The 23,926-nt window shown below is 42.7% G+C and overlaps 1 protein-coding gene across 1 annotated transcript in view; it reads left to right on the forward strand.

Moving 5' to 3' along the window:
- LOC111951872 (diacylglycerol kinase delta) overlaps positions 1-23,926 on the forward strand; it is a 117,973-nt gene that overhangs the window by 73,120 nt on the left and 20,927 nt on the right. Inside the window, 24 exon segments of the mRNA XM_070434981.1 lie at positions 2,381-2,491; positions 3,104-3,184; positions 3,429-3,533; positions 7,833-7,928; positions 7,931-7,967; positions 8,418-8,524; positions 8,859-8,984; positions 9,659-9,761; positions 10,374-10,533; positions 11,143-11,251; positions 11,457-11,596; positions 12,682-12,766; positions 15,139-15,230; positions 15,915-16,014; positions 16,510-16,664; positions 16,870-16,946; positions 19,854-19,952; positions 20,223-20,307; positions 20,557-20,664; positions 20,846-20,942; positions 21,191-21,298; positions 21,490-21,603; positions 21,831-21,965; positions 22,228-22,391. Coding sequence (XP_070291082.1) covers positions 2,381-2,491; positions 3,104-3,184; positions 3,429-3,533; positions 7,833-7,928; positions 7,931-7,967; positions 8,418-8,524; positions 8,859-8,984; positions 9,659-9,761; positions 10,374-10,533; positions 11,143-11,251; positions 11,457-11,596; positions 12,682-12,766; positions 15,139-15,230; positions 15,915-16,014; positions 16,510-16,664; positions 16,870-16,946; positions 19,854-19,952; positions 20,223-20,307; positions 20,557-20,664; positions 20,846-20,942; positions 21,191-21,298; positions 21,490-21,603; positions 21,831-21,965; positions 22,228-22,391 — 2,594 coding nt within the window.

A 23,926-nucleotide genomic window follows, 5' to 3' on the forward strand; every position in this document is an offset into this window, starting at 1 on the left:
ATACACTGAGRGTACAAAACATTAAGAACACCTGCTCTTTCCATGACGTACTGTAGACTGACCAGGTGAATCCAGGTGAAAGCTATGATCCCTTATTGATGTCACTGGTTTAATCCACTTCAGTTGGTGTAGATGATGGGGAGGAGACATGTTAAAGAAAMATTTTTAAGCCTAGGGGACAATTGAGACATGGATTGTGTATGTGTGTCATTCAGAGGGTGAATGGGCAAGACAAAATATTTAAGTGCCTTTGAACAGGGTATGGTAGTAGGTGCCAGGCACACCAGTTTGTGTCAAGAACTCCGACGCTGCTGGGTTTTTCATGCTCAACAGTTTCCCATGTGTATCAAGAATGGTCCACCACCCAAAGGACATCCAGCCAACTTGACACACTTGTGGGAAACGTTGGAGGCAACATGGGCCAGCATCCCTGTAGATTCGACACCTTGTAGAGTCCATGCCCCAATGAATTGAGGCAAAAGGGGGGGGGGGGGTGTTCCTACTGTGTTTGTAATGTTTGGTATACTCGGTGTACATACTTTCACTTATTTACTTGTATCTCGTTTCTGCCCTTTTAAGGTATGTCAAAACACATAGCCTGCCTTACCCTATTCTATTTTTATGTTACGTGTAGCATTCTTAGACAAAGCTGAAATCATGTACAGTGCCAGTCAAAAATCTGAACACACCTACTCATTCAAGGGTTTTTCTTTATTTTACTATTTTCTACATTGTAGAATAATAGTGAAGACATCAAAACTATGAAATAACATAGTTGCCTTAATGCCTTGATGACAGCTTTGCACACTCTTGGCATTCTCTCAACCAACTTCATGAGGTAGTCACCTTGAATGCATTTCAATTAACAGGTGTGCCTTGTTAAAAGTTCATTTGTGGAATTTCTTTCCTTCTTAATGCGAGCCAATCAGTTGTGTTGTGACAAGTTAGGGTTGGTATACAGAAGATAGCCCTATTTGGTAAAAGACCAAGTCAATATTATGGCAAGAACAGCTCAAATAAGCATAGAGAAATGACAGTCCATTATTACTTTAAGACATGAAGGTCAGTCAATCTGGAAAATGTAAAGAACTTTGTGCAGTCGCAAAAACCAACAAGCGCTATGATGAAACTGGCTCTCATGAGGACCGCCACAGGAAAGGAAGACCCAGAGTTACTTCTGCTGCAGAGGATAAGTTCCTTAGAGTTACCAGCCACAGAAATTGCAGCCCAAATAAATGCTTAATGAAAACCAAGAAACACGAGCAATGGACATTAGACCGGTGGAAATTTGTCTGTTCTGATGAGTTAAAATGTGAGATTTTTGCTTCCAACCGCTGTGTCTTTGTGAGACGCAGAGTAGGTGAACGTATGATCTCCGCATGTGTGGTTCCCAACGTGAAGCATGGAGGAGGATGTATGATGGTGTGTGGGTGCTTTGCTGGTGACACTGTCTGTGATTTATTTAGAATTCAAGGCACACTTAACCAGCATGGCTACCACAGCATTCTGCAGCCATACGCCATCCCATCTGGTTTGCGCTTAGTGGGACTATCATTTGTTTTTCAACAGAACAATGACCCACACACCTCTAGGCTGTGTAAGGGCTATTTGACCAAGAAGTAGTGTGATTGAGTGCTGCATCAAATGATCTGGTCTCCACAATCATCCAACCTCAACCCAATTGAGATGGTTTGGGATGAGTTGGACCGCAGAGTGAAGGAAAAGCAGCCAACAAGTGCTCAGCATATGTGGAAACGCCTTCAAGACTGTTGGAAAAGCATTCCAGGTGAAGCTGGTTGAGATAATGCCAAGAGTGTGCAAAGCTGTCATCAAGGGGGCTACTTTGAAGAATTTAAAATCTAAACAATATTTTGATATATTTAACACTTTTTGGATTACTACATGATTCCATATGTGTTAGTTCATAGTGTTGATGTCTTCACTATTACTCTACAATGTAGAAAATCGTTCAAATAAATAAAAACACTTGAATGAGTAGGTGTGTCCAAACTTTTTTACTGGTACTGTATGAGGAAGTTGTCTGTAAGTTGTTTTTGCCATATCGACTTGTGCTGGAATGTTGCTAGGTGACAGATGGCATCATGCATGCCAATGTGTTTCCCTAAATATATCTTGGAAACTTTCCCGGCATTTGGAGCCAATGAAACTGAATGAAATGATTTGAATAGTTATGCTTCTTGATTATATCTTGTATTTCATAATCTCACCCACACACATAGACATCATGAAGCACACACACACACACCCTCTCTCTCTACCCCCCCCCCCCCCCCACACACACACACAACACCCAACAGCCCATCCCTCCGTGCCCTATCTCAAGCCCCTCTTTCTCTCTCTCTCTCTGTCCTCTCCATAGAAAAGTGTAAAGGAAGGGATCCTATTGAAACAGACCAGTTCTTTCCAGAGATGGAAAAGGAGGTACTTCAAACTGAGAGGCCGGACACTTTACTATGCCAAAGACTCCAAGGTAACTATGTATAGGTTTATTACTCCAATTATTATAATTTTTTGACCGGGCCCAGACGATTCTTGGATGTGCAAGCTGTCACTTTTTTCAGGTTCATCATAATTTGAGTAACGATGAAATACTTTACTGAGATTTTTTTCAAGCAAAATGGTCAAAAATAAACAAAAATTGCTTCTTAGCAAAGAGAGATTTCTCAAGCAAAAATTTTGTTAGGACTGTCTGGAAGTGGTCTGAGTGGGGATGGGAAAACTGAAAACMAGTTGTTATTGGCTGAGAGGTTTGGATTCTCTTTCTTATTGGTTTATTAACTAATGTACCACCTGGTGATGTCACCAGGCAGACCAAAACTCCATCCCACCAAAACAGGCTGAAATTTCAGGCAATCTTTTCAAACCGCTCTTACACTAAACGGGCATAATCATAATTGTCACAATTCCCCAGTATTATTCCAACCTCATAGTGTGGAAATATATATAAAACACAGGAAAATCCTGTTTTTGACTGCACTGGGCATTTAAGACTTTTTTCATTCATAGAGGATGATTAGATGCTGTCTGTTTTGTTTATGGTTGTGTTTAACTCGGTTACATTTTTGGGGTTGTTGTCCATCAGTCTCTGATATTTGACGAGGTGGACCTATCAGATGCCAGCGTGGCCGAGACCAGTACCAAGAACATCAACAACAGCTTCACGGTAACCACGATGACACACTACCTCTACCGTGACTACAGCTACACAGTAACCATAATGGCCACCATGACTACACATTTCCAATTGTATTACACTCTTCACCGCAAAACTGTAGGACTGTGTAAGTCTTTGTAAATCTACAGTACTATGTATTCTTATACAGCCTGTCCCTCCCTCCCTATCTCTCTCTCTCTCTCTCTTCCTTTCCCTGTCTCTCTCTCTCCACCCCTCCCCCCTCTCTCTCCAGGTGATCACTCCATTCAGGAAGTTGATGCTGTGTGCTGAGAGCAGGAAGGAGATGGAGGATTGGATTGGTGCTCTGAAGTCTGTACAGAAATGGGAAACGTATGAGGTAAACACTAGTCCTCTCATCCCTCCATCCCCTCAGGCTTTTAACTTTTCATCCCTCCATTCCCTCAGGCTTTTATCTTTTCATCCCTCCATCCCCTCAGGCTTTTATATTTTCATCCCTCCATCCCCTCAGGCTTTTATCTTTTCATCCCTCCATTCCCTCAGGCTTTTATCTTTTCATCCCTCCATCCCCTCAGGATTTTATCTTTTCATCCTCATCCTAGCTTTTATTTTTATCTCCTCCTCAGCTTTTATCTTTTCACCTCCATCCCTCAGGCTTTTATCTCTTCTCTCCCCTCAGCTTTTATCTTTTCTCCTCCATCCCCTCAGGCTTTTATCTTTCATCCCTTCATCCACCCCTCAGGCTTTTTATTTTTCTCCACCCCCAGCTTTTTATCTTTTCACCCCTCCATCCCCTCAGGCTTTTATCTTTTCATCCCTCCATTCGTTCATTCCTTCTCACCCCTTTTTGCCTTTGACTATACTTTTGTTTTATTCTACAGTCCTGTTTCTGGTATTTACCTGTTCATTTCGAATACATTTAGTGGTAGCAGTGGGTACTTCTCATCAACTAAATTGGTAGCATTTAGCATTCAGCCATTTCGCACTATTGGTACAAAATGATGCATCTGTGTTGTATTTGCTTTCATACAGTAAAGTGAAAACTCTCGACCTCTTTTACACATTTCAAACCAATAAGTTTTCCCGCCAACTTTAGCATCCCACCAACTTTTTGCAGACTTTTCAATATAAATGAAAGGTATTGCCGGGACAAGGCCTCTGCTTTTATTTCCGCCAACTGACCTAGTCATGATTGAGGTAATGTTCTGCCTACGGCTTAGTATGAAATGAAACCGTAATGCTGAGACGGCATAGGTATGCACTACCTAGGTATGCACCAGCTCTTGATGGTTGCTAGGCAGCGCCCGTTACTACTATCCTCCTGCCAGTTCTAAACTTTAAGAGGCATGTCACTTCACCCATCTCTTCTCATAGCCCACCACATGCACTGTTTTCTTAACCACAACTGGATGGGTCCATAAAGAATTACTGTGGTAATAAATATTGTAATAAAGTAGGCTAATGCAATTGAAGGTATCAAATTGTTGCTTATTGAAACTCCCAAAGTCATCTAATTGTTATAATACATTGGAAGCAATAGCTTACCCGCCTATGTTCAATTATTTCAGCACCGTTTCACGTTGCTTTGAGACAATTATAGGGACTCATCTTGATAAATGAATCCATGTCAGATTTTTCTTTTCACTGAATCTCCGTTTGGATATTGGTTAGGCTACAATTTTTGCGAAGTTGAGGTGAGTGTTGCTCATGATCATCTTGTTTAGTTGGCTCATTCATTAGCGCTGATCAGAACATTTTGCCAGCATGTTATGTAGCTTAAGTGGATTATTTTGCTCTTCACTCGCAGTTGCCTAGTAGCCTAGGCCTCCTCCCAACCAAAAGCCTGTGACTTGTCTTAATCAATCAATGTGATTTTRGTTTCACTGAATATCCATCTGTATATTTGGTTAATTCTCTGGCTGGGTAAATACACTATATATACAAAAGTATGTGGACACCCCTTTAAATTAGTGGATTTGGCTATTTCAGCCACACCCGTTGCTGACAGGTGAATAAAATCGAGAACWCGCCGTACAATCTCCATATACGCACATTGGCAGCAGAATGGCCTTACTGAAGACCTAGAACTAGAACTGCCCCGGTCAACTGTAAGTGCTGTAGTTGTGTAGTGGAAACGTCTAGGAGCAACAACGGCTCAGCCGCGAAGTGGTAGCCCACACAAGCTCACAGAATGGGACCGCAGAGTAATGAAGCACTGCCTCTGGAAGCAACGTCAGCAACATAATAGTTTGTCGGGAGCTTCATGAAATGAGTTTCCATGGCCGAGCAGCTGCACACAAGCCTAAAGTCACCGTGTGCAATGCCAAGCGTGGTGTAAACCTCGCCCCCATTGGACTCTTATGCATTCTCTGGAGTGATGAATCACGCTTCACCATCTGGCTGTCCAACGGATTAATCTGGTTTTGGCGGATGCCAGGAGAACGCTACCTGCCTGAATGCATAGTGCCAACTGTAAAGTTTGGTGGAGGAGGAATAATGGTCTGGGGCTGTTTTTCATGGTTCGGGCTATGTCCAGTGACGCTAAACCATACATTGTCATACTTTCCTGTTTCAGCATGGCAATGTCCCCGTGCACAAGGTCCATACAGAAATGGTTTGCCAAGATCGGTGTGGAAGAACTTGACTGGCCTGCACAGAGCCCTCAACCCCTTCAAACACCTTTGGGATGAATTGGAACGCCGACTGCGAGCCAGGCCTAATCGCCCAACATCAGTGATGCTATTGTGACCTCACTAATGCTATTGTGGCTGAATGGAAGCAAGTCCTCGCAGCAATGTTCCAACATCTCATGGAAAGCCTTCCCAGAAGAGTGGAGGCTGTTATAGCAGCAAAAGGGGTACCAACTCCGTATTAATGCCCATGCTTTTGGAATGAGACGTTCGACGAGCAGGTGTCCACATACTTTTGGTCATGTAGTTTAAGTGGAGTTGGTATAGCTCATCTATTCATTTGCTCATCTATGACTGATCAGAAACATTTAGCAAGTGTAAGCCTATTATTTTGCTCTAAAAGCCTGCGGAGGTTGTGAAATCTGAACTCAGATGCTTTTGAAAATTCTATTCTTTTCTGTCACTATCATGATGAAGATACTCTCAATGTAAGACCCTACACCTCCTCCCTAACAAAGTGGAGTGAGGGTAAGAAAGAGATGAAACATGGACAAAAAAGCATGGGCTTGGGCTCTGTTTCAAAATGTCACTTCTTTATATGACAGCGGATCCACACGTTCCCGTGACACAAGTTGTGTGGGAAAAATGCTATTTCTATTTTATTCTATTATATTCRATTATATTCTTACTACAAAATATACKGTGGCCAGTTTATTAGGTACACCCATCTAGTACAGGGTCGGAACCCCCTTTACCTCAAGAACAACCTGAATTCTTTGGGGCATGGATTCTATGTTCAGATAGGCTGTGGCGTTCAAATGTTGTATTCCCCACACCATTACACCACCYCCACCAGCTTGTACCATTGACACCAGGCAGGCCATGGACTCTGCTTACACCAAATCCTGACTCTGCCATCAGCATGACGCAACGTGAACCGGGATTTGTTGGACCAGGCAATGTTTTTCCACTCCTCATTTGTCCAGTGTTGGTGATCATGTGCCCACTGGTGCCACTTCTTCTTGTTTTTAGCTGATAAGAGTGGAACCCAGTGTGGTTGTCTGCTGCAATAGCCCATCCGTGATAAGGACTGACAAGTCATGTGCTCCGATGTGCCATTCTGCGCACCACTGTTCTACTGCACCGTTATTTGTTGTTTGTGAACCCGCCTGTTAGCTTGCACGATTCTTGCCATTCTCCTTCGACCTCTCTCATCAACGAGCTGTTTTCGCCCACAGGACTGCCGTCGACTGGATGTTTCTTGTTTGTCGCACCATTCTCGGGTAAACCCTAGATACCGTCGTGTGTGAAAAGCTCAGGAGGGCGGCCGTTTCTGAGATACTGGAACCAGCGTGCCTAGCACCGACAATCGTACCACGCTCAAAGTCGCTTAGGTCACTCGTTTTGCCCATTCTAACGGTCAACCGAACAGTAACTGAATGCCTTGATGCCTCTCTGTCTGCATGTCTGAAATAACGAACCTTTGATTTCATTCATTTGGATGTAACATAACTAAACTCAAAATATGCCATTCTATAGTTTTGAAAATAAATTGTATTAGTCTTATAATGTTTCTTAGGACCTGCCTAAACACATTAGAAATTGATTTAATTTTGACGGTGTATATTCACTGGATGTAATAAAATAGATGCCCACTCACATCTGCACATCACTACTACCACTCATCACGTCATGCCGGCATCTGCACGGGAGGTATAAAAGGCTTATGCAGGCAAGAGTATGGTATAAATGGACCTGTCTGTAAGGGGGTCATATAAACATTGCCCAATTTCTTTTACAGGCAAAATACCGTAAATCCTATGTGAAAGCAGTATTTCTCTCTCCCCCCCTATCGTGCTTCCTTCTTGTAGTCCTGTGTGGTTTAGTTGGTAAGAGCATGGTTGTCGTTTCAATCCCTACAAGGATTATCACACATTCTTAAAAATGTACTTACTCCTTGTAAGTGGATTTGAGTAAAAGTAGCATATTCTTCTCTCTCTCTCTTCCCTCCCTCCCCCCCATCTCTCCCCCTCCATCTCTCTCTGCAGGCCAGTCTATTCAATATGGAACATTTTTCTGGGATGCATAACTGGTACGCCTGCTCCCACGCCAGACCCACCTTCTGTAATGTGTGTAGAGAAGGCCCCTTTCCGGAGTCACCTCCCATGGACTGTCCTGCGAAGGTACACACACACACCACACACACACACACAACACACACACAACCACCACCTTCTGTCATGTCTGTCGAGAGGCCTCTCCAGACTCACTCCCACGGACTGTCCTGCGAAGGTACACACACACACACACACACACACACACACACACACACACACACACACACACACACACACACACACACACACACACACACACACACACACACACACACACACACACACACGACACCACCTTCTGTCATGTCTGTAGAGAGGCCCTCTCCAGACTCACCTCCCACGGACTGTCCTGTGAAGAAACACACACATACCGTCAAGCACACTATTTTCAATCATGCAACTTTACATCCACAGCTTTAATTCAAAGCAATGAAACAGGTTAAAATTCGTTTTTTGGTTTCTATACAAACACTCTCTCTCTCGCTTTGCCTCATTCTCTCTCCCTCCCTCCCCCAGTGTGTAAATTCAAAGCCCATAAGCGATGTGCGGTGCGCTCCACCAACACCTGTAAATGGACCACGCTGGCCTCCATAGGAAATGACATCATGGAGGACGACGAAGGGGTGGGTAACACAAAGTCTCTTTACACCTAAATGTTTTTTTCCATTGACTTGCAGCATCTTCTTATGCTCATTTAAACACTGATCAAGTGAAACAACCTAGCTGGTCTAAGCCGCTGCCTCCACAATATGTTAGCAGTGCAAGCGTGGGTTCGAATCATATCCACTGCTATTCTAGTACATCCTCTCTCCCTCTCCTCCTACCTTTCCTGTCAGTATTTCACTCACATTTCTAATGAATGTGGAATAATATGAACGAAGTGTGACTGTCACACAGTAAGGCTTTAAAAGTCAAGTCAAAGATATCTTACACGTGTACATATGTGCGTGTTCACAGGTCTCCATGCCTCATCAGTGGTTAGAGGGGAACCTACCGGTCAGTGCAAAGTGTGTGGTGTGTGACAGGAACTGTGGCAGTGTCAGGAGACTGCAGGACTGGAGATGTCTATGGTGCAAGGCTATTGTGAGTCTATACACGCGCGCGCGCGCACGCACGCACGCACGCACACACACACACACACACACACACTGTCACGTTCTGACCTTTATTTCCTTTGTTTTGTCTTTATTTAGTATGGTCAGGGCGTGAGTTGGGGTGGGCAGTCTATGTTTGTTTTTCTATGTTTTCTATTTCTGTGTTTGGCCTGATATGGTTCTCAATCAGAGGCAGGTGTTTTGTGTTGTCTCTGATTGGGAACCATATTTAGGTAGCCTGTTTTGTGTTGGGTTTTGTGGGTGATTGTTCCTGTTCGTGTGTTCCTGGTTTCTCTGTGTTTCACTAGTTCGGGACTGTAGCTTCGTTGGTTTTCGTTCTGTTTATTGTTTTTGTTCGTAATTGAAAAAGTATTCTAATAAATATGGATACATACCACGCTGCGCTTTGGTCCTCCTCTCCTTCCACCGACGAAAGACGTTACACACACACACACACACACACACACAGTATCTGAACATCACTCGTCAAGCCAAAAAAACATCACACACTCCATCATAAGCTGTGGTGTCCAAAGTGATGCTACAGGATTCTGGGAAAGTGTTAGATCTAAAAGGTCATTGGATGAAATTGTCACCTTTCTAACATTCTAAATGCCACCCCTGATTCATGGTGTGTGTGTTCGTGTGTGTGTGTGTGTACAGGTGCACAGCAGCTGTAAGGAGCAGATGGGAAAGGCGTGTCCTCTGGGTCAATGTCGGGTGTCAATCATCCCTCCCACAACCCTCAATAGTATCGACTCTGACGGTGAGATACACACACCACACTTTCTCTCTCTTTCTCATACCCGCACACACAAACGAGGATGGAGGATTCGTTCAAACGCTGTCTTCTTCTTCTTCTCGCTTTTCCTTACTGACTTTTACTCCCTTGGAAGTTGCTAGGAAAGGAAAAAGGTCAATTCTCAGAAACAACCCGAATGCATCTGTAAGGGAAAAGTGTCTGAAGAGATAGCCTTGAATTGTACACGGTATACATCTTCTCTGCTCTATCTTGGTTTGTGCAGGTGACTGTGACTTCCTCCTCAGACCAATTGGCAGAACCCCCAGAATATGTTCTGGAAGTTAAGATAGGATAACGATAACAGCCAGTCACCTGCAAGAACCAACCCTATGAACCATGCCTATATTGCTTTTTTGTGTAGCAGTATATAAGAGGACTGAAGGGAACGCCCTGGCAGAGCTTGCGGCAGACTTGCGTTTGTTGTAACCTCTCCAGTTAACTGATAATAAAGAGTGATTCATTTAATATTGACTTCAGGTGTCCCTGGCGTTGAATTTCCACCACACGCCCCAAGAGTGAAGACAACCACACACCTACGGCCCCAAACTAAACCTGTGTTTTTATCTTTCTCTTCAGGCTTKTGGAAGGCCACCTCTCCCTCCTGCACCTCCCCTCTCCTGGTGCTGTGTAACTCTAAGAGCGGAGACAACCAAGGGGTTAAGTTTCTAAGGAAATTCAAACAGCTGCTCAACCCTGCACAGGTCTTTGACTTGATGAACGGAGGACCACAGCTGGGGTAAGAGTGCGACATCTTGGTTGTGTTATAATGTATTTGATTGATAACCGTTAGATACCGCTTTACTTTAAGCCTGCCAGGTATAAGGCTTTATAACTTGGTATAAGCACGTATGAGCCTTTGAAATGTCTATTGAAGGTTAATAATACTGGTATTTATTCAGGATCATTATGAGATGATATTAAGACATTAAAAGGAGGTTATACATGCCCATGACGTCTCGTAATGCATTATAACGGCATCAGGGACTACAGATGAAAGTTAGCTATCTAGCTCAATCTGGGGCAATAGCATGTTGTACATAGTCCCTGACAGATAAACAACAGAAATTCCAAGCCATTATACCTGCTTTAAGTAAAGTATTATACCCTGATGAAGACAGCMTGTCTGTCGAAACGTTGGTTATTAGGTTATTAAATGATTGCATCTGAGCTCCTAGAGTGTGCAGCTCTCCTTTTATTTTTTAAGTGAAGTATTACCAATCTTTCTTGTTCATGTTGATCATTTGTAACAATCTTTGACTATTGACTATGAGAAGTGCTCCACTGATTCCACCTCTCTCCTTTCCTCTCTCCCACTATCCTCTGTTTCTCACCCTCTCTTTTCCAGTCTGCGTGTGTTCCAGAAGTTCGCCACGTTTCGTATCTTGGTGTGTGGCGGGGACGGCAGTGTTGGCTGGGTCCTGTCTGAACTGGATAAACTCAACCTGCACAAACAAGTAAATCTAGAAGAGAGACAGAGAGAGAGACAGAGAGAGAGAGAGAGAGACAGAGAGAGAGAGAGAGAGAGAGAGAGAGAGAGAGAGAGAGAGATATAAAATGTGGAAAGATAGAGAGCCATAGATTCTGATCAGTAACAGTCTCTTCATATGTCTGTGTGTATATATATTGATCTCTGTTCTGTGTGTTTCACCCCCCCTCCAGTGTCAGCTAGGGGTCCTCCCTCTGGGTACAGGTAATGACCTAGCCAGGGTGCTGGGCTGGGGAGCGCTGTGTGACCATGACACTCAGCTGCTACAGATCGTGGAGAAGCTGGAGAGAGCCACCACCAAGATGCTTGACAGGTAGGCGCGAGAGAGAGATGAGGGAGGGGGGGGTGGTGAGAGGGAAGGAGGAGAGGAGAGGGGTAACTATTTTTATGTGCTAGAGCAAGATTTCGAGACTACATTGAATAAAGGGGCGCTAAAAGTTACATAGGCAATTACAGTGTAGTTATGAAAGGTATTTTTATGAAAGGCATTTACAACTAAAAGGTATTTACGATTTGAAAGGTATTTTCTATCTGAAAGGTATTTATTATCTGAAAGGTAATTATTATCTGAAAGGTACCGTATTTATTATTGTAACGGCTCTCGTCGGAATGAGTGGACCAAAGCGCAGCGTGAAAAGTGTTCATGATTATTTATTTATCAAAAAAACACTTGGACAAAGTAACAAAACGAAAGCGAACAGTTCTGTCAGGTAACAGAGACTAAACAGTAAATAACTACCAGTAAATAACTACCCACAAAACACAGGTGGGAAAAGGGATAAATAAGTATGATTCCCAATCAGAGACAACGATAGACAGCTGCCTCTGATTGGGAACCACACTCGGCCAAAAACAAAGAAATAGAAAACATAGAAATAAAGAAACTAGAATGCCCACCCTAGTCACACCCTGGCCTAACCAAAATAGAGAATAAAAGCCTCTCTATGGCCAGGGCGTGACAATTATTTTAAAATAATTTACTATCTGAAAGGTATTTACTATCTGAAAGGTATTTATTGTCTGAAAGGTATTGACTATCTGAAAGGTATTTATTATCTGAACGGTATTTACTGTCTGAAAGGTATTTGCTATGATACTGGGACAGGATGTTGAGTCACAACTCATGATAATTAAACTGTAAGTGATAACATACAGAATATAAATCTGGACTTTCCAAACGGTATCTTCTAAGACTGGATGAGCAACTTTCTCTATGGTTATCATACTAAAGAAGGATTAAGGTAATCTGTTTAGTCTACCAAATAATCAGATAAATGAGGAGGTCAATATGTTGAGTGAGTCAGAATAACAGTCAGTGTCATTTGTCCCGATTTCATGGGTTGACACTGCGATTTCCTGGCATTTGACATCAGTGTCTGTTTGTGTTTTTGTTCTTAGGTGGAGTGTGATGACATACGAGCTGCCTACCAAACACTATCCCATGGTGAAGGAAGACGATTTTAGTCCCGACTCCCCCTTGCAGGTACGTAGGGCTCAGGTTTGAGCCAAAATGACACCACAGTTTTTCTAAATACACAAGCTTTATCATGAAACCGTCCTGTTTCTCTTTGAGCCAAAATGACACCACAGTTTCTCACAATATACAAGCTTTTCCAGGAAACTGGTTGTTTCTTTTAAGCCAAAATGACACCAGAGTGCTTCTAAATACACAGGCTTTATCATGAAACTGGTTGTTAATAAGTCCATATTTGGACTATTTGTGTGAAATGCCCAATAATGTATGTGATATCATCAGAGAGGTATATTTTCTGGGTGACCATCAAGCTGTCCACTGAAAAAGAAGCTTCAAGCTGCCTATAATCTGGTTCAGCATGTTTATAGGGAAGGGCACTTAACATGCTCGGCACTGACACAAATGACTGATGATTGGCTGAAAGACATTGTTGTAAGAAGATTGTGGGAGCTGACCAAATTAACATAGAAATGTGACATATCATTATCATTGAAAGGAAGTCTAAGAAGTGGTGCATCTGTTCTATGTGCGCTAGTTCTATGCTTCCCATGCTTAAGTATTGTTTTTGCGTCTTTTACTTTCGGTTTTGTACACCAGCTTCAAGCAGCTGAAAATACAATATTTTGGGTTATGGAAAATATTTTTCACAGCGGTTTAGATGGTACAATGATTATCTACACTGTACTTGCTTGTTTAGACATATAAACTGAAATTGGACAAACAATTAGAATTTTAGCAACCAGGAAATGGCGGAGCAATTTCTGCATAGTGCATCTTTAATGGAAGCCTCTCTAATGCAAATTCGGTTGAGTGTGATGTACCGCAGGGCAGCTGGCTTGGGCCATTATTGTTGTTATTATTAGTGTCTATGTACGTTGACAACTCAACAGTATATACGTCAGCTAATACAGTAAAATAAATAAATGACAGCCTAGAGCTCCAGTCAGTTTTAGAATGGGTAACTATATAGCAATAGGCTGGTGCTAAATATCCAAAAAACTAACCTCATAGTTTTTGGGACAAATCACTCGCTCAACCTTATACCTCATCAAGATCTATTATTGAATAATGTGGCGATTGAGCAAGTTGAGGAGACTAAACTGCTTGATTGCAAGCTGTCATACTCAAAACATATAGACTCAATGGTTGCTAAAATGGGAAGGTGTTGCTCTGCTTTCTTGACATCTCAGTCGACCAGACAGGTCCTATTGGCCCTAGTTTTGTCGCACCTGGACTACCGCCCAGTTGTGTGGTCATGTGCGGCAAAGTGGGACAAAGGTAAATTGCAGTTGGGACAGAACAGAGCAGGACGTATTGCACTTAGATGTACACGGAGGCGAATGTCAGTAACATACATGTCAATCTCTCCTGGCTCAAAGTTGAGGAAAGATTGACTGCATCACTATTGGTCTTTGTACGAGGTGTTGATGTGTTGAAGGTACCGAACTGTGTTCAAGCAGTTGGCACACAGTTTGAACACTTATCAGTACAACACAAGTTATGCAATCAGGTCTTTTCACATTCCCCAGGTCCAGAAGAGAGGCTTGGAAACGCACAATATTAAATAGAGCCATGACTACATGGAACTCTCTGCCACCCCAGGTTATTCAAGCTAGCAATAAACCAGATTTCAAAAACTGATAAAAGAACACCTTACGGCATAACAGGGTCTGTGAAGAGACACATCCATTTTGATATATTTTGTATTGTAATTTGCACTGTATTATGTAGGTGGGTGGCCTTGCACGAATCCTTGGCTTGTGGGAGCCAGAATGGCTTGTGTGAGCCACAAGGCAGGAGCCATCTCCTGTTTCTGAAGCGTGAGGCAAAGGCAGCATTATGTAGTATTATGTACAGTGCCTTCGGAAAGTATTCAGACCCCTTGACTTTTTCCACATTTTGTTATGTTACAGCCTTATTATAAAATYGGTTAAAGAAAACAATTTCCTCAGCAATCTTCACACAATACCCCATAATGACAAAGCGAAAACAGGTTTTTAAACATTTTTGCTAATTTATTAAAAACAAAAAACAGAAATACCTTATTTACCTAAGTATTCAGACCCTTTGCTATGAGACTCGGAATTGAGCTCAGGTGCATCATCCTGTTTCCATTGATCATCCTTGAGGTGTTTCTACAACTTGATTGGTGTCCACCTGTGGTAAATTCAATTGATTGGACATGATTTGGGAAGGCACACGCCTGTCTATATAAGGATATATAAGCATAGGACTCACGTTTGAGCTGAAGTACCGACACAATTTCTCAAAATACACAGGCTTTTACATTTAACTGGTTGTTAATCTCTGAGCCAAAATGACACCACAGTTTCTCACAATACGCAGGCTTTTTAATGAAACTGTCATACCTCTCCCCTCAGGTTCACATCACTCAGTATGCAGACTCTGTGGCCTCCCACCTCACCAAGATCCTGGACTCTGACAAACATACGGATGTCATATCCTCTGCCAAGTACGTGTAATGCATGCTGGGATAGCCCAGACCTCCAGATGTGATGGGGGGATGGAGGGGGGATATGGGTAGGTAAGGAGGAAGGATGAGCGGGAGGGAGAGATTGAGAGAGAGGGAGGGTGGGATAATGTCTGAATGTCATGGGGATGTCTGGAGTGAAGGAGGAGGGAGTAAATCAGAGAGGGAGTGTCTCTGAAGAGGGAGGGAGTGGGGAAGGCTAATAGAGAGAGGAGAGAGGGAGGTTGTCTGTGTGTCTCTCTGTATTGATTTTCTCCTCTGCCAAGGGCACTGCTCAGTCCCTCTGCCAGCTGGGTCCTTACACAAGATTAAACCTTACTTAGTACACTACTTGGGGGACATTTGAAGTGCATTAGACTAGAGACACTACTTAGGGGCCTACTTAGCACTGTAGAGTGTACTACCTAGGGGACATCATCCGTGCAATAGGGAAGGACATGTCTGCTCTATGTTTATACTGTGTACTTATCTCTCTTACCTGAAATGTGAAGTACAGTATGGTTTATTGACTTTACATACATAATACAGGAATGGAGAAATATATTTCACACTCGTATCTCTCGCTCTCTTTCTCCATCCCTCTCCATCTCTCTCTCTCTCTGTCTCTCTCTCTCTCCATCCCACTCACCCTCTCTCCTTCCCTGTCTCCATCCCTCTCTCCTGCAGGTTTTTGTGTGGAACGGTAAATGATTTTGTAGCGGAGGTGGGGAGAGCATACGAGAGAGCTACAGAGAACAAGGAGGAGGCAGACGCTATGGCCAAGAAGGTGTGTGTGTGTGTGCGTGCATGTGTGTTTCTGCGTGCATAAATGTGTGTGTCTTACGTAACAGGTTGTATAATGCGGATAACAAGTGGGCAGAGAGAGGTGGGTAGTGGTAGAGGAGCATCTAGAAAATTTAAAAGTTTGAGGTTTCATTCCAAATGGCACCCTATTCACTTTATAGTACGCTACTTTTGACCAGACCTGTATGGGCCCTGGTCAAAAGTAGTGCACTGCATAGAGAAAAGGGCTCCATTTGGGACGTAGACAGAGGCGTTCTCTCCTCTCTAACTGTCTGGAAGCAAAGTGTAATATGCAGTATGTTTAACCCTGAATATTTTTAAACGTCCATATTTTTAAACGATCCTTGGTTCTACAATATTTACATAAAGTATCTATTGTGTTGTATTTTTATGATATCAGACCGTAGTATAGAGTTGATCCAAATTGAAGCTGGACAGCCTGGTGAAGGGTTTGGGTTCGTGTTTATCTCTCCCTCAGTGTGCCCTGTTGAATGAGAAACTGGACAGTCTGGTGAAGGCTCTGAGTGAGGAGGCTGATGCCCAGGTGGTCCCAGCCGGCAGTGTGCCACCCCAGGATGGGGACCAGGAGAGGGGTACAGACACTACCGGAGGGGAACCCCGGCCCCCATACAGGTTAGGGTTGAGGTCAATTCACGTTTACCTCACTCAATGGAGGAAGTGATTTGAAATTAATATAAACAAATGTAAAAACGTATGAAATAAATAGCTTATCTTTTTCAGTTGGATGGATTGCCTTTTTTCAATTATTGAATTGGAATTTCATTTTACTTCCCGAATTGACTTACTTGAATTTGAATTGTCTCCAAACCTGCCATAGGTCCAGAGAACAGCTGATGCTGAGAGCTAACAGTCTGAAGAAAGCACTGCGACAGATAATAGAACAGGCTGAGAAAGGTACAACACACACACACATAAACACATATATAGAAACATACATACATTATATATACAAAATTATGTGMACATCCCTTCAAATTAGTAGATTCGGCTATTTCAGCCACACCTGTTGCTGACAGGTGTATAAAATAAAGCACACAGCCATGCAATCTCCATAGACAAACATTGGCAGTAGAATGGCGTTACTGAAGACCTCAGTGACTTAAATATGTCAACGTCATAGGTTGCCACCTTTCCAACAAGTCAGTTTGTCAAATGTATGCCCTGCTAGAGCTGCCCCGGTCAACTGTAAGTGCTATTATTGTGAAGTGGAAACGTCTAGGAGTAACAGCGACTCAGCTGCGAAGTGGTAGGCCACACAAGCTCACAGAARGGGACCACTGAGTGCTGAAGCACGTAGCGCGTAAAAATTGTCTGTCTTCGGTTGCAACATCACTGCCTCTGGAACCTCAGCACAAGAACTGTTTGTCGGGAGTTCATGAAAAGGGTTTCCATGGCCGAGCAGCTGCACACAAGCCTAAGATCCTCATGCGCAATGCCAAGCATCGGCTGCAGTGGTATAAAGCTCACCACCATTGGACTCTGGAGCAGTGAAAACGCGTGCTCTGGAGTGACAAATCACATTTCACCATCTGGCAGTCCGACGGACGAATCTGGGCTTGGTGGATGCCAGGAGAACTCTACCTGCTCGAATTCATAGTTCCAACTGTAAAGTTTGGTGGAGGAGGAATAATGGTCCGGGGCTGTTTTTCATGGTTTGTGCTAAGCCCCTTAGTTCCAGTGAAGGGACATTTTAACGCTACAGCATACAATGACATTCTAGACAATTCTGTGCTTCCAACTTTGTGGCAACAGTATGGGGAAGGCCCTTTCCTGTTTCAGCATGACAATGCCCCCATGCACAAAGAGAGGTCCATACAGAAATGGTTTGGAAAAACTTGACTGGCCTGCACAGAGCTCATGTGGCTGAATGGAAATAAGTCCCCGCAGCAATGTTCCAACATCTAGTGGAAAGCCTTCCCAGAAGAGTGGAGGCTGTATATAGCAGCAAAAGGGGTACCTGCTCCATATTAATGCCCATGCTTTTGGAATGAAATGTCCAACGAGAAGGTGTCCACATACTTTTGGCAATGCAGTGTATAATGAATAGATATATACAGTTGAAGTCGGAAGTTTACATACATTTAGGTTGGAGTCATTAAAACTCGTTTTTCAACCACTCCACACATTTCTTGTTAACAACATATAGTTTTGGCAAGTCGGTTAGGGCATCTACTTTGTGCATGACACAWGTCATTTTTCCAACAATTGTTTACAGACAGATTATTTCACTGCATCACAATTCCAATGGGTCAGAAGTTTACATACACAAAGTTGACTGTGCCTTTCAACAGCTTGGAAAATTCCAGAAAATGATGTCATGGCTTTAGAAGACATAATTTGAGTCAATTTGAGGCGTACCTGTGGATGTATTTCAAGGCCTACCTTCAAACTCAGTGCCTCTTTGCTTGACATCATGTGAAAATCAAAAGAAATCAGCCAAGACCTCGTAAAATAAATTGTAGACCTCCACAAGTCTGGTTCATCCTTGGGAGCAATTTCCAAACGCCGGAAGGTACCACGTTCATCTGTACAAACAATAGTACGCAAGTATTAACACCATGGGACCACACAGCCGTCATACCGCTCAGGAAGAAGACGCGTTCTGTCTCTTAGAGATAAATGTGCTTTGGTGTGAAAAGTGCAAATCAATCCCAGAACAACAGCAAAGGACCTTGTGAAGATGCTGGAGGAAACAGGTACAAAGTATCTATATCCACAATAAAACGAGTCCTATATCGACATAACCTGAAAGGCCGCTCAGTAAGGAAGAAGCCACTGCTCCAAAACCTCCATAAAAAAGCCAGATTATGGTTTGCAACTACACATGGGGACAAAGATCGTATTTTTTGGAGAAATGTCCTCTGGTCTGACGAAACAAAAATAGAACTGTTTGGCCATAACGACCATCATTATGTTAGGAGGAAAAAGGGGGAGCCTTGCAAGCCGAAGAACACCATCCCAACCGTGAAACACGTGGGTGGCAGCATCATGTTGTGGGGGTGCTTTGCTGCAGGAGGGGCTGGTGCACTTCACAAAATAGATGGCATCATGAGGAAGGAAAATTATGTGGATATATTGAAGAAACATCTCAAGACAACAGTCAGGATGTTAAAGCTTGGTTGCAAATGGGTCTTCCAAATGGACAATGACCCCATGCATACTTCCAAAGTTGTGGCAAAATGGCTTAAGGACAACAAAGTCAAGGTATTGGAGTGGCCATCACAAAGCCCTGAACTCAATCCCATAGAAAATTTGTGGGCAGAACTGAAAAAGCATGTGCAAGCAAGGAGGCCTACAAACCTGACTCAGTTACACCAGCTCTGTCAGGAGGAATGGGTTCAAATTCACCGAACTTATTGTGGGAAGCTTGTGGAAGGCTACCCGAAACGTTTGACCCAAGTTAAGCAATTTAAAGGCAATGCTACCAAATACTAATTGAGTGTATGTAAACTTCTGACCCATTGGGAATGTGATGAAAGGAATAATAGCTGAAATAAATCATTCTCTCTACTATTATTCTGACATTTCACATTCTTAAAATAAAGTGGCGATCCTAACTGACCTAAGACAGGGAATATTTACTAGGATTAAATGTCAGGATTTGTGAAAAACTCATTTTAAATCTATATGGCTTAGGTGTATYTAAACTTCCGACTTCAACTGTACGCTGTGACACACACACACGTACAGAAGCGCTAATGTGCTGCAAACGCCCACATAAACTCTCACGTATACTGCTCTCTCTATCTTTCTCTCCCCCACTCTCTCCCTCTTTCTCAATCCTTCTCTCTCTCTCTCCAGTGGTGGATGAACAGAATAAACACACTCATCTCCAGCGCATGTCTTCCTCCTCCTCCATCAAGAGAGAGAACAGTGAGGAACTGAAAGAGGCAGAGCCACGTGAGTTACTACAGACACACACTCACACGCACACACACACACACACACACATGAACACACACACAATTTGAATCCTAAATTTGCCCAGGTTTGAATCCTACTCTAGATGCATTCTAACTTCTAATTGCAGTCAACAATAATAATAATAATATTGCCCTTACATGTTTGGGCCGAAGTACTGACAGGGAGGGCCTTGTAAATGTTTAAATTTAAATAAGACGTTCGTAAAATCACACTTCTCGGTCCATTTACCCATTATGCCTCTCTCAGGTCACGTCAGTTTAAGCCCCTCCTCCTCCTCCACCATCGTCCTGGAGAAACCAGAGAGTCTCAGCCCTCCGTCTTTCAACGAAGAGTAAGTAGTGCGTGTTTAAAAATATATATATATATCTAGGAATTGCATAAAATACCTCAATGCGAGTTTGATTGAATTTAGCACAGTTCACAATCAATCCATCTTTGTTGTATACAATATTACAGTGAGTGGTTTTACAGTAGTTACAGAGAAACAAGAAGCATATAGGCTACTTATTAGTGCACAAGACAACTCAAGAATTGATATTGGAGAGTATTCATGTTCCTTATGCTGCGTGTACCTCTACAGTCAGTGCTCAGAGAAGTGTGTCATGAACAACTACTTTGGGATCGGTCTGGATGCTAAGATCTCCCTGGAGTTCAACAACAAGAGAGATGAACATCCCAAGAAATGCAGGTACACAATAAATATCCTCTTATTCAAATACAAACTTTATTGATACATATACTGTGTATTGCAATTATAGTGTACAATTTGCACCAAGGCAATGAAAGGTAAATGGAAGTTGAAATTGGAATGTTTCTTCAATGGTTAAATGTTTTAGCATATCAGGGTACTTCCTCCTTTCTCTCTGCAGTAGTCGTACTAAGAACAAGTTGTGGTATGGAGTGATGGGCACCAAGGAACTGGTACATAAGACATACAAGAATCTGGAACAACGAGTACTGTTGGAAGTAAGGTCACACACAGTTGTCTGACAAATAATACAAAGACAAACAAATACACACTTCTAAGGAATAAGGAAATATGTTTTAGTCTCGTGTGACTTCTGCTAAATGGCAGAATGCTAAATACATATTAGAGTGTGATTGACAATAAGATGCTGTTTGTGTTTTAAATGATCCTACCCTTGGTTCTGTGACCTGTATGATGAACAAATGTTTTTTTCTCTCTCTCTCTCTCTCTCTCTCTCTCTCTCTAGTGTGATGGTGTACCTATGTGTCTGCCTAGTCTTCAGGGTCTAGCTGTTCTCAACATCCCAAGCTATGCAGGGGGAATCAACTTCTGGGGGGGAACCAAAGAGGACAACGTGAGTTAACACACTCTTTTCTTATTCACTAGAATGTTTTTACACTTTGCAGCTAGCTTTTAGCTAATATACTGTCTTACCTGGTAACTGTTTTTCAGGATTAATTTCAACAAGTGGCACACTCTTATATGCATTTAGTGTGTTTTTTATTTTTGCAAGTAATTTGTTTTTTTTTGGTTCTGTGTGTTCAGAATTTTGGCGCTCCGTCGTTTGATGATAAGAAGTTAGAGGTGGTGGCTGTGTTTGGCAGTATGCAGATGGCGGTATCCAGAGTCATCAACATCCAACACCACCGCATAGCACAGGTAACACACACACACCACCGCATAACACAGGTAGCATCACACACACTAACACACAAACCTTAAATACATGCATCACAGTCACATTTTAAAGTTCCAAAGACAGTAGAAATGATATTGAATTGACCACACTCACATACACATACTGAATCCCTCTCTCTCTCTCTCCCCCATCCCTCTCTCCCCATCTCCCCTCCTCCTTCCCCCCTCACTCTCCTCCCTCTCTCCAGTGTCGTCAGGTGAAGATAACTATCCTAGGGGAGGAGGGTGTACCAGTACAGGTGGATGGAGAAGCATGGATCCAACCTCCAGGGATAGTCAAGATCACACACAAGAACAGAGCTCAGATGCTCACCAGAGACAGGGTATGTTGGTGTTTGGGAGGGTGTGAGTGTGTATGGATAGGCCAACTTTTGTTCCAGGCCAGCTCTGACACACCTAATTCAATTTATCAAATAATTGTTTGGTTTGTCGAATTAAGTGTGTGAGTGCTGGGCTGGAACAAATGCCTGCACAGCAGGATTGAGGAACACTGCATTAGGGCAACAGATGTATCTAATAAACCTCTACGCATCCATCATGTCCATTCTGTTCATTCTATTTCTACATTCTATTGCTATGTTCCAGAACTTTGAGAGGACTCTAACATCATGGGAGGATAAGAGGAAGATTGACACCTACCGTTCCTCCAGGCCCCGCCTCAACTCTCAGCAGTCTATGGAATACCTCACAGAGGAGGAATGTGCTCAAGTACAGCAGCTAGGGATGGTGGCAGACACACTCATCACTAGGTATTCATTGAAATATTTTATGAAAAATTCATTGAGAAAATATGAACTATACATTTGAATTTACTGAACTGTTACCTAACCAGGCATGTAAATTAAGAACAAATTCTGGTAGCACTTTATAATAACTCCATGTTAAAAAAAAAAAAAACATTTATAATGGATTAGTAAATAGTTTATTCATCATTTGTCTGAAGTTATACAAAAGTTCTGGAGCGTCATTTTAAAGGTAGACTCTGCAGTGCTACTTGTAGCAACGCCATTTTGCTGAGTCTACCGTCAAGGTCTCAAAATAGCCGAGAACATATCAATGGTAAAAGAATAAGCATACAAGGATGTTAAAGGAAATATAATGAAAATTCTATTCACAAAAACTGTTGTGGACTTGAGGAAGAGTTTCAATGTGAATGTTTTGCTAATGTTGTTAACCTTGCGAACCCAAACGAATCATAAAACGGGGAGATATAGCCTACACACAACAGCTGGCCGGACAGGACAGTTTTGCTCTAGAGGATTTTTAGTCCTTCATTACTACTGATATGTCATTGAGGTAGAAATGTCACATGTATTTATTTGCAGTTAGACATTTTACAGATGTAGACAAACAATGAAATGCTTACTTCCCAACAATGCAGATAGAAAAATAGTAACACAAGGAATAAATACACAATAAGAAACAATAACTCAAATAAAATGAAAAAAAATTGGTCACATACACATGGTTAGCAGATGTTATTGCGAGTGTAGCGAAATGCTTGTGCTTCTAGTTCCGACAGTGCAGCAGTATCTAACATGTAATCTAACAATTCCACAACAACTACCTAATACACACAGATCAAAGTAAAGGAATGGAATAAGAATATATACATATAAATATATGGATGAGCAATGACCGAGCAGCATAGACAAGATGCAATATATGGTATAAAATACAGTATATACATATGAGATGAGTAATGCAAGATATGTAAACATTAAAGTGGCATTATTTTTATTATTAAAGTACCGAATCGATGTGCAGGGGGTATAAGATAATTGAGGTAGATATATACATATAGGTAGGGGTAAAGTGACTAGACAACAGGATAGATAATAAACAGTAGCAGCAGCGTATGTGCGATGTGGATGGGGGCATGCTCGGCCCTCCGTTTTCTGTAGTCCACGATCAGCTCCTTTGTCTTGCTGACATTGAGGGAGAGGTTGTCATGGCACCACACTGCCAGGTCACTGACCTCCTCCCTATAGGCTGTCTTATCGTTGTCGTTGATTATGCCTACTACCACCGTCGTGTCATCAGCAAACCTAATGATGGTGTTGGAGTCATGCGTGGCCACGCCATCGTGCGTGAACAGGGAGTACAGGAGGGGACTTAACACACACCAATTAGGGGCCCCCGTGTTGAGGGTCAGTGGCACGTGTTGTTGCCTACCCTCACCACCTGGGGGGCGGGCCGTCAGGAAGTTCAGGATCCAGTGTTCAGTCCCGGGGTCCTGAGCTTGGAGAGCACTATGGTGTTGAATGCTTAGCTGTAGTCAATG

This window comes from Salvelinus sp. IW2-2015, linkage group LG3, assembly GCF_002910315.2.
Source record: "Salvelinus sp. IW2-2015 linkage group LG3, ASM291031v2, whole genome shotgun sequence".
Classification (NCBI taxonomy): domain Eukaryota; kingdom Metazoa; phylum Chordata; class Actinopteri; order Salmoniformes; family Salmonidae; genus Salvelinus; species Salvelinus sp. IW2-2015.